This window comes from Passer montanus, unplaced genomic scaffold (assembly GCF_014805655.1).
Source record: "Passer montanus isolate IOZ18808 unplaced genomic scaffold, ASM1480565v1 scaffold54, whole genome shotgun sequence".
Classification (NCBI taxonomy): Eukaryota; Metazoa; Chordata; class Aves; order Passeriformes; family Passeridae; genus Passer; species Passer montanus.
Genome location: NW_024370374.1, coordinates 4243816 through 4257937, shown reverse-complemented (window position 1 = coordinate 4257937; position 14122 = coordinate 4243816). Strand labels below are relative to the sequence as shown.

Sequence of the window (14122 nt, the reverse complement as noted above, 5' to 3'; positions counted from 1 at the left end):
AATAATTTGAAAAGTACATGCTTGAGTGAGCTTTAGTTTTAGTTTGTACTTGGTCACTTGTAAGTTCACATGTCTCATAAAGCCTCCAGTTCAATTTAAAAAAAGATTTTATTTCAGCATTATAGTTTTATTGAACCACTTGGATTTTGGTTATATCCTTACCTTCATTGGCATCTTTTGGTGATGCAGTAGGAGGGTTGCTGGAATTATGATTTAGCTTTGTTGTCTGCTGAATGGGGTTGAAATTTGGGGTAGGACTGTCCTGCTTCCCCATGCATGATGTGAGAATGACACTGATGGGGAACAACGTGGTGGGTTTGACTGAAGTCTTGTCACTGGGAGCACTGGAGCCCCACGGGTGGTGTAGATGGCTGTGGAATGACTCGGTGACACTGTGGAAAGAGATGCAGCTGCAGCGCTTTTGATCGCTTCAGAAAAGTCACCTGTTGTTCTAAATGTTGCTAAAGACATTCTGTGGGTATTCATGGCTTAGTTATTTATTCCATTTTTTTTTCCATTGCTACGTTTGAAGAGAAAGTGGTGCCATCAGAGGACCTCAGGGATTTGCATTTTGCCCCACTGATAATTTCTGTTGTTTTCATTACATTCTCTTTGACATTGGAAGCTGTTGGTGCAGCATGACTTGTGGTAGAAGGACTTACTGAGATAGTCATATGCAGAACAAATCTCTGTGAAGTTAGTTGCACTGGAGGCTGATTTTTTTTTTTTTTTTGCAATTGAACTCTTTCCTTTACTTGCTTCTTTTACTTTTCCATCCTCAGTATTGCTTCTGTTCCATTGCAGTCTTATGAGCAGAAAAATGAGTCATTCAACAGGAGGGTTGCATGGTGTTGAGTTCATAGTTTATTTTATACAGAACCTGCAAGAAATTCACTTTTGTTTATGGTTTTATTTAACCAAACCAAGTTACTCCATGAAGACCCAAGTAAGTTGGTAAAACAAGTTAGTGTTATACAAGAGAAATCTCACTGATTTACCACATGTTGATGCTGGAGATGTTATGTCCCTAAGTGTTAATGACATAAGAATCACCTAAAATAATATTGATGATCAACAAAATTGATCTCATCTCGATCAATACCAATTGCAATATTGTTCTCAGTGTGCTGATGGAGATGTTAGGATAGGATAACTGATGATGATAGGATAGCTCACATGGCTGGAATGTTGTCATGGAGGGCTACATACTGCTTAGGATAGACTGACCAGGAAGGACATGGTGACAGAGTTGTCCTGTGTGAGGCAACTGGAATGTGTTCAGCTCTGACTTGGGGTAGGAGTAAGTCGAGAACAGATGGGTCACAATAAAGGGGATTACTCATAAGGGTGACACTGTTGTGGGTGTTTGCTACAGGCCAGCTGATCAGGAGAGAAAAGTGGATGAGGTCTTCTGTAGACAGCTTGAAGCAGCCTTAGAGTCACAGCACTGGTTCTTGTGAGGGACTTTAACTACCTTGACATCTGCTGGAGAAGGAACGCAACTCTTGGATGACCCTCCTTGAGCAGGGAGGTTAGACCAGATGATCCAGTCCCTTCCAAACTTACCCCTTACCCATTTCATGATTCTGGAACAAAAGCTTCATTTTGTAAGAAAATTCCATGGTTCTATAAACAGACCTCATACTCAGAAGGGAGTAATTCAACACCACGTTGCTATGGAGTGAGGTAATGAAACATATATGGGTGGTATTCTCAAGGCAATGTTTTCTGGGCAGACAGCAATTCTAAGAACATGCTAAAGATTTATGCTCCCTTGTGAATAATTAGAATTTTTACAATTAACCTGGAACGTTGATGGATAATGTTTTGTGGCATTGAGCAGTGAGTGTCATATGAATGCTGCCAGGAGCAAATTGAAAACTAAATCAGTCCAGAGATTATGAATGAGGCTGAATTTGTGTGCAAACTTCTTTTGCAATACAAAACTGTAAACTGTGTATTAGGCATTAATTTTTCAAATGTTAGATTGAGAAGAATGAGAACCTCACATTGAAGCCACATGATTGTAGTAGGTCTGCTGTTCAGCATATGTTGTTCAGTGAGGATTTGGTGAGGGGTATTTTTTTCTATATATGAAACAGATTGGGATCACGCAGTTTTTAACTCCCACACATGAGCTCTCATATGACAGCACAGTAAATTCTATAATAAGTTATTCTTCAGCATCATTAATTATTTGGATGTTCCTGTGTGTGGGTACTTCACCACCTGAATGAAGGAGATTTTTTTTTACCTGAAAAAAGTAACTTAATTATTTTGTCTTCAAGCCTCTCCTACTTGATTATGCTTTTTCCTATGAGTGATTTTTTTAGAGATGTTGTGTTTTGTTGTCTTTCTTTTTTTAGGTGTTTTTTAGTTGTTGTTTTGGGCAGGGGGCAGAGAGAATAAGGGCTGGTATTATTAATTTGCTTGTTTGGGTCTTTTTATTGAGTTGTGTATTATCCCCAGCTTAGCTTCTTAGTATGTAACACTGTTAAGAGCAATGTGAACAGCATATATTATATAAATAAGTCATGTATAATTATGTATATATAGGTATAATATATATAACTAATTATGATAACTAATTATGTATCAAATATATATATAGAAACCCAAAATAGTCCAGAAGTGTAGGTAAAAGTAGGAATATGTGACCATTCTGTTGATTTTGAGCTATAAATCCTTCTTCTGAGCAGTTGGCTTTCTAGAGGGAAGTAAATTTTCTTACTTCCTACTTGAATTCATTGTTTTCCAAGGAACAATGGGACAATTCTATGTTTTGTCAGGAGTCACACCCTAAACAAGGTGTCTTATCCTCAGTGGCAGACTACAGAGTTTTGGAAATTTGGAGTTATTTATTAGGTGTAATTATCTTATCCAAACCCCTAAGTACATGGAAAGTCTGATTATGGTCTGACAACTAGATTAGAAATAATTGTCAAAAAAATTATTCCGGTAGTAAAACTGCTGCAGTGTAAAACTGGTATAGCTGGGAAAGAAATGAGGTTCTTGCTTGAACTGAATAAAAGGAGATAGCTCTTGGCTCTTTATTAAGAGATATCATTGTGTATGTGTTTCCTTGTTTCTTCAAGAGAAGATTGTCTGTGCTGCTACTGCAGACAACAAAAATATGTTTCTTAGATAAACATTGTTAAGTAGTTTTTAAAATTTAACAGGGATTATCCTGAAGCTACTTAGAGTTTTCAGCTTCTGTGAGGAAAACTGTCAGAAAGTGGCTAATGATATGTTACTTTGCTAATTTTCTTAAGATCTGCATGGCCCTTTTTTTTCCCCTGTAATTAAGGTACAGTTGTTTTCCACAGCAACAGTTTTTCTAGAGTTTTGGAAAAGACGGAGAGCTGTATTGACTTATGATTGGGACCTCATAGACTGGGAAGATGAAGAGGTAAGGAGAAACAGAAATTTACGTGTAAATCATGTTATCAGCTTGGTTGAAGTCTCAGTATCAGTCCATATTGTATGTCAGTCATCTCAGTTTGTCATTGAGATCATATTTGTATTCATAGCACTAGTTGTAGAATACAAAGGTATGCTTGAGATTGTACAAGGATACTTTGCCTTTTGCAACTAACATTGTAAATCCAAATATAATTCTACATGTATTTAAAGTATCCTTGGAAAAACTGAGTGCAAATACTTCCTGTACAGAGGACAGCACTGTTTCTGATGTCAGCACAGATGCCTTTCAGTTCCATGGTTTCTTGTTCCGGAAATTTCTGGTCCTGTATAAAAATAGGACCAAGACAAGCAACAAAACAGAAACTAGATTTTGTATCCTTGGAGAGTCATAGCTTATCCTTGAACATTCTGCCATCAGCATCAGCAATAATACATTTTTTTTTATTCCATAAATCACTAGTCAGCATAGCTGTAGTTTACCTGTATTGGTGATTTAATTGCAGATTAGGTCAACAGACTTAGCTTGTTTTACAGCTTTCTGTGGATGGGTAGATAGAAGCTGGTGACTATTTTAATAAATGCTTTTCCAACACAAACAACACCATTATAACTAGCCCTAATATATAGTTTTGTTACCAGTTTTCACAGACAATCTAGTGTCTAAGTCAGCAATATGACCCATGATTCTTTTTAACACCCTCACATAGTGGGGAAGACTCCTGTGGTTTCTGTTCTTTGCTGCTCTCTGGCATTGCTTCCAAGGATTTTCGAAAGAGCAAATAATGTAGGTATTTGAGTTGCAGCATGATGCAAAATGATCCGTATCAGTATAATGTTCTACTTTGTAGCACATGTACGTCTGATTCTTGAGAGAAATAAGTAATACAACAAATGGAATCCACCCTGTCGTTCCAGGAAGAGCTGCGTCCCCAGTTTGAAGCAAAATATTCCCAAGTGGAAAGAGTAAATCCCATCACAGGAAAACCTGAACCTTTTCAGCCTTTCCCTGATAAGCTCAGTCGACTGATGGTGTCTGTCTCAGGAATATTCTTCATGGTGATGTTTAATAGTATTAGAACTATTGTATTGTAGTTCATCTTACTCTGATGTAAATAGTAACTCAGCATGAGTGTGTTCATTACGTAACATAGGCAGAACTGATTGTCTGTCTTAGTGCTTGGTCAGGGATCTCTGTTTCACAAGATGGAATATAGTTACACTGGAAAAGAACAGTAAAGAAATGTTGTAACTCATCTTGGTTTTTTGTTCTCTCAAATTCTGCTCTCCAAAACAAATATCAATCTTTAAAATGCTTGTTTTATTATTTCAGTGGATATAATTCCAGATGTGATTCCTTTTGTTCTAATACCTCTGCTCATGAATACCTACCTGTAGATTTCACTGGTCCTTACTGCAGTGTTTGCAGTTGTGGTGTATCGACTGGTAGCCATGGAGCAGTTTGCTTCTTTCAAGTGGTATTTCATCAAGAAGTATTGGCAGTTTGCAACATCTGGCACTGGAGTCTGTATCAATTTTATGATCATCATGTCACTCAATGTCGTAAGTCTTCTGTTCTTTTAAAGGAGCAATTAATTTAAAAGAGTAATTTTTAAAAGCTTACTGAGTTATCCATGTATTAGATATATACATGTTCATGCTTTTTCATATAGCAGTGTATGGAGCTAGTATTGCAGTGGATTTTTCTCCTCTGATGCAATGTTTGTTAATGTTTTTCTCTAATTCCTCCTTAATTTGTCACTGCGCATCTTTGCGTATGTCACCAAGTTATAGGGGTACAGATTTCTGCATTTTACATTTGTATTTTTTAATATTACCTTTTGCAGTAGATCTGTAATTGGAGATGTAATTCTAATTGGAACTAAATTCTTTTCTTGTCTGAATTTGGTTTCTAGGTTGTTTTTGATTAATGACTTCTTACTAAAATGCAGCTGTGATACCAGTGTTGCACAGTCCTGGAATCACTGTGATAGATGATTTTGGTGGTTTTTTTCTGTCATGTAACAGCACAGGTTTAATAATTTGCTGTTATAGCATTACACGGACAGAAATTCTGTTATTTCAGCTGCATTATTATTTATCGTCTTTATGTTCCCATGCAAGCACAAACAGATAAAAAGGAATAATAACTCAGCAAGCATTGGCTTTTAGTTCTCTTAAGGAATTGAACTCGCTGCAATAAGAAATAATTCTTCCAATCAGAGTCCTCTAGTTATTTCTGTTATTATGTATGATCACTCCACATCATAAAATGTATATTCAAGACAACAAGCAAAGCTATCAAAAATAACTTGCTATTTGTAGTATACTGAAGGAAATATATTTCAGAGTTGGCAACTGCCTGGGGATAAATGTTATTTAAAATAAAGACTCGAGATGGTCAATATATAGAGAGAAGTTTTCAGTACAAGGCTGATATCCTCAGCCAGTGTCCATATTCATGCAAAGGAAAACTGTTCTGTGATATCTTGGTGCTATAGAGCAAGAGAATACCATGCTTTGATGCTTGTTTTTATGTGGATTTGTCATGACTACAGCCAGGATGTCCTATACTTAGACCATTTCATTTCTTTTTTAGGTGTATGAAAAGGTTGCCTATCTCCTGACAGACTTAGGTATGTAGGTCTTTACTAATGGTATGGTTCTTGCTGGCTGTGGCATATACCTTTATAGTATACTTCTTAATTTACCTTTAAAGAAGTGTTTTGAAAACTTCAACTATGAAGTACATTTCTGGCATTTCCCTAAGCAAGTGAGAAATATCACAGAATGAAAATAAATTGTTATTTCAGTGAGGGAATAAAATAAAACTAAGGAATTTTTTCTTATTCTTCTAATTTTAATGTTTCATGGTATTCAGTGAAAAATAGTAATCTTATTCTGGAGCAAAAGTCAAAACTTATTCTTTCTTAGCATGCTAAAGGTTTTTTTCTATTTTCCCCAAATTCTTGGTTTATTTTTTATTAATTTTTAATTTTGTCTTTCAGATGGAAAAAAAAATGGGTTAAGATAAAATTAATTTGTCCCAGATAAAAATGTTAAGTCATGAATTTTATAGTAGCTCCAATTCTGTAGCATTAAAATTTTATATGAAGCCTCTAGTCATGATTCAATCACAGACATAAAGCTTTCTAGCTTATAGAAAACAAGAAAGCAAAGACAGGATTTAAGATCTCTAGTTGTGTCAATGTGTTACTGTTTAGTGTTTCGTTTTACACGCTCACTTTTAGCCCGTGTCAAAATATGCAAGTGATCTTGTTTTGGTTAAATGCCAGCTGGCTGCTTAAATTCCACAGCTCCCTCTTTTGGTTAAAGTATTAAATGAGGTGCTCAAAGCTTTATAGTGCTTCCCCTAACAGGCAGTAGAACGGGCTAGAAAAATGCAGAATTGTTAAATATTTTGAATATTTGAAGTTTTCAAATTGTTAAAATATTTTGAAGTATTCTTTCATGGCAAAATTATTTCTATTCCTTTTAAAGTATTTTGTATTGTTACGGGTCATAGAATGGGAAAGAAAATAATTGTTTAAGTGTTTAAGCATTTTTTTCCCAAGATACATAAAAGAATTTTTCTCAAAAAAGATTTCTTGAATTAAACATAATGGAGCATTAGGTGTTTCAGGTAACTCATTCTTCTTGTTAAGGTGTTTTGCATGAGAAAAAAAGGACACCCTTCTGGGAATAACTGTCCTTACATAAAGCTAGTACTATCCTGTATATTTCTAGCCAAATTTAGTCATCAGTACACCAGAGTACTTAAGTAGTACGAATTTTAACTGACAAATCCAGGCAGTTTAGACTTAACAGCTCATATGCTTTTACAGCTCATGTGCTTTAAAACTTTTACCCATGTACTATATTCCAAGTTTGATATGTCCATCAAAGATGGATTTTGTAAAAATTAATTTGTAGACATGATCACCAAATTGTAATTCTGACAGAAATAATCTTAAGGAAAGATATCCAAGGCAGTGCAGACCCACACAGAACACTTGTAGCCCTACCACACATTTCTTTCCAAAAGAAGCCAAGAGAGAACCTCTGTCCTTTCCTCATTGAATTATAAACTGTTTGGCCCTCCTCAGGCTTTATGTGAGGGAACTCTTAAGGATGAAGTAAAGATTTTACAGAAGTATTTAGAAGGTGAGAACCTTGGATGAGAAATCAACTAGCTTTCAGGTGACTCTTTCACCTCTGCTTCCCTTGGCAGCATTACTGATTCCAAGTGCTTTCAGGTTTTTTGGGGGGTTGGTTTGGGTTTTGTTTGTTGGTTGGGTTTTGTGGTGAGTTTTTTTTCTTTGAATCAAGATACCTTTAATCTTAAGATAAAAATTTCACACTGCTTTCCAAATTTTTTTATGGAAATGAAACTGCTCTCTTCCCATAGTATTGTGCTTTATTCTGAACCAAGGGGTTCCTATCTTCTGTTTCCACATAGAAACAACATAGTCTAAGCCAGGGCAGTGAAAAGAAATCAATTGCAACATGATGGGGCACCATGACTTAAAACCATCATTTGTTTTGTTAATGTTGATTGATTTGTGAGCAAACTTGTGTATAACTCAATTTCATTTTTGTTTATATAACGTATATTTCATTTTTGTTTCTATTATGTGTCTTTCTGAAGAGCACCCTAGAACAGAATCTGAATGGGAAAACAGCTTTGCCTTGAAAATGTTCCTCTTCCAGTTTGTCAACTTGAACAGCTCCATCTTCTACATCGCCTTTTTTCTTGGCAGGTAACTTATCTTTTCCACTTGCACTTCAGAGAAAACTTGCACAGAACTCAAAATCTTCACTAATTTTATAGATTTGAAGAAAATACAGGGACAGTTTGAACTGTTAGGTTTAGGTATGAGTTGGATTCTTGGCATAATTAAAACACTAAATATTTCTAAATGTATGGAAGGGTTGGACCATTGAAATGTTTACTCATGAAACTAGAGAGTAAAAATTTACTTTTTTATAGGAATGTACATTACTTTTCTACTAAATAAGGAGGCAGAACTTTTGAAAATGCAGCCATTTCCTAGATGTGGGTCTGTATTTAGCCCTGTATTAATAGACTTTATTAATATTTTCTTTTTTATTCTCCTCAAGCTGCATTTCCAAGAATGCATTTCTGTAAATAGTAAATATTGTCTGGCAAATCTTATCCAAAAGCAGGAAGCAGAAATTCTGGCTCCAATTTTTGCATGTATTTTTAGGTTAGAGCATGAGATAAAGCACAGATCTAACCTTGCTTCATATTCAGTTCAGTTTTGTTATGGTCTCACTTACCATTCCTGCAGAATATGTTGGGGTATCTTCTATAAAGTTTTATAGTATAATTTCACTTCAGGATTGTTTGGAAAAAAAACTGACAAAAACAAACAAGCAAAGAAACAAAAAAGCCTAGTAAAGACTGTTGGTGAGAATCCGTCTGTTGCATTCAGTGGTGTATTCACTATACAATACCAAAATTTCTGTGTGTATTACTCTCTCCTGTATCTAACAAGACCAGACAAGGGTTTCTTTCTCTCTTTTATAACTTTCATTGAGGTCATTAAGAGCTGGGATTTGTTTTACAAATCAAGTGTACACTTCACATGGGCAAGCAGTTCCCTGTGCTGCAGTTAATTCCTGTTAGTTGTAATGGCTTGCTTGTCTTCTTAGAAGTAGATTAGAGTTTGAATAGCTAACATCTAAAATCTCTGAAGCTAGGATTTTTATTCAGGATGTAATAAAAGTTTAGGATCACTTGCAAAATTATGGTCTTTGTTTGCATTCTGAAGCTTCCATATCCAACAGACACCAGATTTAAGCCTGTGTGATTTATTCTGTTGATATTTCCTGAATTCAGTGGATGTTATGAAACAACTACCGATACAAGGTGTTTCTGGAATGTGCACTGAGAAACAGAAATCTTCTTTTCCAGATTTGCAGGCCGCCCAGGAAAGTACAACAAGCTTTTTAACAGATGGAGGCTGGAAGAGGTAAACAATCATGTTTTGTGTTCCTGTGAAATTGCCATGAGTAAAAAGGAAGTGGCTGAAGCCCAGTTTAAAGATTTTATTATTCCGAGTGCAGCAAATATTAAACTCTCATTTATAGCAAAGGATAGGATCCAGGAGATGGGTTTTTCCTTCTGTGTTCTCCAGTGTGCTGAGTGACTCTGCCCAAGGCATAAGAGCTCTTTCTGCCTCTGCCTTAAGGAAAAATCATCAGTAATAGTCCCTTACCTCACAAGCACTGTGACTTCTGCGAGATTGGAATCTCCCGGTACTTGGAATTTTTTGATAGAGGACATAAATATAAAGCCATCAGCTTTTTAATCAACTTGATAAATTTCTGTCAGCACAGAAAAAAGTGGATCTGTTGGAATGGGCCCGGAGGAGGGCCACAAAATTAATCAGAGGGCTGGAGCAGCTCTCCTGTGAAGGCAGGCTGAGTTGGAGACACTCAGCTTGGAGCAGAGAAGGCTCCAAGGAGACATTTTTACTGCCTTCCAGTACTTAAAGGTGCTTGCATGAAAGAAGGGGATGAACTTTTAGTGAGGCCTGTTGAGACAGGGCAAAGATTCATGATTTTAAACTAAGAGAGGCTAGACTTAAACTAGCTGTAAGGAAGAGATTTTTTAAATATAATTTTAAAATTTATTATTATTAGGATGATGAAACACTGGGACAGGTTATCTAGAGAGGTGATGGATGTCTTATCCCTGGAAACATTCAAAGTCAGGTTGGATGGGATTCCTCTAGTTGAAAATGGCCATACTTATTGGAGAAGTTTGGACTAGATCATCTTAAGGGGATCCTTTCCAACCCAAAATAATCTATAATTTTACAGAGTTCTAAAAGAAGAAAAATAGTATTTTCAAAATTTAACTTGAATGTTAGAATTGCAACGTACCAGTATGCTGAAGCTTTTTCTCTTCTCTGAAAAACAGATTTCTTCTATTGAAACTTGGTAGCCACAGAGTAAAATACTATAACTTTTTAGTCAATGAATTGAAAAATAGTTCTGTAATTAACACTTTAATATGGTAGTACATATATATATAAAAGCACACACACACACATAGATCCAGATAACATAGCAGTACCAGAAATTCTGCTAGTAAATCTTTAGACATAGATTATTGCAAAGGAAACATTGCTCCATTTTTTTGAAATGAGTAAGTGCTTATTGGTCTAAGTGAAATGGTCTGTATCATTTATCATATATCTAGCACACATACCTTTAAATGAGGCAATATGATCTAATATCTAACAATATGTCTAAAGGTTGTTCAGCTGCAGTCTGTTAATATTTATTTTATTAACATTTCTTTTAATATTTCTGCAGATGGAGATTAGTGTTTTCCAACACACATACTTAACATTTTTATTTACATTCTGAACAAATAAAAAGTAAAAGAATTCTCTGATTTTAGCTGTTGATCTCTTCCACTTCATTTCAGTGTCATCCTAGTGGCTGCTTGATAGATCTCTGCTTACAAATGGGAGTTATAATGGTTTTAAAACAAATGTGGAACAACTTCATGGAACTAGGCTATCCGTAAGTTCAGATGCTCAAGTTAATTTTAAAACCAGTAAATACGAGTTAGCACGATTCAGTGCTAGGGAGAAGTGGTTTTATATTTGGAGAATGTTTTCACTTGTTGCATGTCAGATACTGTTGCTTTATTCCCAAGGAGAGCTTATTTTCCACTCTGAGATAAAGATTCTCAGGGTATGTTAAGCATCTCAGTTGTTTATTATGATTTCATTTTCCATAATACGGAGATATTCAGCCTCTGAAGTGACTAATGGGCAAAGAGTCTTACACTTCTCTTGAAACTAAGAATATGTTTCCTGTAAAATGTTGATCATCAAATACTGATCAAATTGAAGTCTCAGCCTTGAAAATATGTCAGAAAGGATTTTGCTCACAGCTTGCAATTGCAGTTGTTCTGCACATGAGGGACAATGTACTGTATGTTGCGGAATGAGGATTTTTGAAATTGAGAAACCTACTTGAACTGCCAGGCTTCCTGTCTTCTCAGCCAAGCAGGATGTTAACTTTGTCTAAAATTTATTTTAGAACATGCTTATATTCTGTTACGGAAAGAAATGTTTTGTTTTGACAAAACCATTGTTTGCAACAGAGGCAACAGTTTATCTTTCAAACAAACAAACTGCTCTTTCAGTAACGAGAGAGATCAAGAGCCAAACACTAAATTAGGTTGGGAGAAAAAAAGGCATCCTTTTTATGAAAATACATACAAGAACATTATTTCCCATCTTTAGTCTGTTTTCCATATTATCTAGAAACAAATAGTAGTCTTTAGTTGGTCCATGTGTCAGTACTAGATAATATTTTTCATTTAAATAACAGTTTAATTCATGAGCCTACTGTCTCCTTATTATTTATGACTACTTTGTGAAAAGATCTTTGTACAGCTTTATGAAGAATAGTCTTAAATATTTTCACATACAGTAACAGCTTTTTAAATGCTTTTTCTGGCTTTAAGAAAAGAAATATTCAGTAGAACATCTAGACCTTTAGGTTTGTTCAAAAATATATGTATTGTACTATCCAGTGTATTTTACTATGGCATTCTTATTGAGTTCCACTGACCTGGTTTGTCTTTTACAGGATTGAAATAAAGCATTATTTACTTTTTAGTACACTTGCTATGCATGATTTTTTAAATTTTTTTAAATTTTATTTAGTCATTCACGTAAATCCTACCAGAATAAAAAAAGTGTGTGCAAGCATGTTCCATTCTGAAAAGCTTATTTGTACAATGCCAAACATGCTACATTAAAGACAATTAAAATTATAATGCAGAATTATGAGATCTTTTATAAGTTCTTTGCATTGTATCTAAGAGGATATTGTAAGATTTTCCATAAAATATTTAAGTAATCATCCAGATGCTCTTCAAAATAGGCCTGCTTATTTCAGACCAGTACCAGAACATATTTTAAATCTGTGAGCAGATACAGTCATTAATACTCTCTTTATCTAATTAAGTTTATTACAGAATTGGTGGTCACGACGTAAAATGAAGAGAAGAGGGCAATCAATGGAGAATAAAATTTCTCTACCTCAGTGGGAAAAAGATTGGAATCTGCAGCCTATGAATCTCCATGGTTTAATGGACGAATATCTAGAGATGGGTGAGCAAATCTGGGAGGTGTTGGTTTTCTTCAGAAGGTAGAACTATGTTCCATGTTAAAAGATGTTTTGAATTTCCAATTTCTAACCACAGAAATGCCTGTCTAGTTTTACAGTTTGGCTTTACTACCATCTTTGTTGCTGCCTTCCCCCTGGCACCTCTCCTGGCACTGCTCAACAACATCATAGAAATCAGGTTGGATGCATACAAGTTTGTCACTCAGTGGCGAAGACCCATGCCTGCAAGGGCAACAGATATAGGTGAGAGAGCCCAGTGGCTGCCACCGTCAGCTGCCATCTCTTTGGGTTTTCCTTTTGAGAGCAACCTGAAATATTTAATGTGTCAAGATGGTAACGTAACCAGCAGATTTCAGAGACAGCTTTCCTTTTTGGCAACAAAAGGGCAGTTAGTTGATTTGCAAAGAGGATTCCTCAAGTTTGTTTCCCATTTGCAATAAGGAATCATAATAATTTGAATATTGAAAACGGGCTAAAAGTATTTCAGGCTTTTGATTTGTGGAGGTCTAGGTCTAAAATAAATTAAATTTAGAAATTAAATAAAAGGACTGAATTAACTTGTAATTCAAAATTGAATTAAATAAGAAAACTTTTTCCAGAACCTCCTATTTGGCCTTCATAACAAAAAATTACCATTATGCCTTTGTTACTTGGCTGTATCCTCTCAGCAGGGTGTGCCCTGTTGTAAAATTTTATTTGGGTGGCATGGGTGGTGGCTGCAATGTGGGCTGGGGACATGGCTTCATCTTGACTAGTTTTTCTGTCTCAGCTCATTCTCAACAAGAAAAGAAAACTGTATGATGACTTTATTATCACTAGTATGACTTTATATGACTTCATATGACTATAAAAAACTGACTACTTTGTTGACATTTCTCTTGTTTCTAGGTATTTGGTATGGAATTCTGGAAGGAATTGGAGTTCTGGCTGTCATCACCAATGCCTTTGTTATTGCCATTACTTCTGATTACATTCCTCGTTTTGTCTATGCTTACAAATATGGTCCCTGTACAGATCAAGGGTACAGACAAGAAAAGTAATTAGTATTTTCTTTATATATTCATGTATTTTTGAGTGGAAGCACAATTTACTGCTGTATTTCTATGATAACATATGTCAGATACATTTCTTTTCATCTGTGCAAACCATCCCAGATGTGAAGAGTAAGTCAGCCATTCCCAAGAGTTTGCAAAGTAGCTCTTTATATAAAGTGGAAAATCATCTCTTTCCTCCTGAATGCAAACAAAAAAGTCTGTACATTGCATCAGTTTTCAGATCTTTTCTAGATAGGCTTTTCCTCTTCTCTGCGGTAGGTCTATGCTGTCTTCTCCCGGTACATTCCCAAACACACATATATGCTCCCAAAAATAGTGATTTACTCTTCCTGGGCTGTCACAGGAAAAGAGAGGGCAAAAATAGTGAGGTGGGATAGGATGAAAAGAGACAGTGTCAGAAAAATGTTAGTGCTTGATGCACCCTACCCATTTAGGAGAGAACTATGTAATTCTATTTCTTCTTT

General features: G+C 35.5%; 1 protein-coding gene across 2 annotated transcripts in view; it reads left to right on the top strand.

The window, feature by feature from the left end:
• ANO3 (anoctamin 3) overlaps positions 1-14122 on the top strand; it is an 88125-nt gene that overhangs the window by 63756 nt on the left and 10247 nt on the right. For both annotated transcript variants that reach the window (XM_039725122.1, XM_039725123.1), the window contains exons 15-24: positions 3327-3409; positions 4339-4479; positions 4819-4983; positions 6020-6056; positions 8069-8180; positions 9359-9416; positions 10883-10980; positions 12442-12587; positions 12694-12846; positions 13492-13639. In XM_039725122.1, coding sequence (XP_039581056.1) covers positions 3327-3409; positions 4339-4479; positions 4819-4983; positions 6020-6056; positions 8069-8180; positions 9359-9416; positions 10883-10980; positions 12442-12587; positions 12694-12846; positions 13492-13639 — 1141 coding nt within the window. The remainder of the gene's footprint in view (positions 1-3326; positions 3410-4338; positions 4480-4818; positions 4984-6019; positions 6057-8068; positions 8181-9358; positions 9417-10882; positions 10981-12441; positions 12588-12693; positions 12847-13491; positions 13640-14122) is intronic.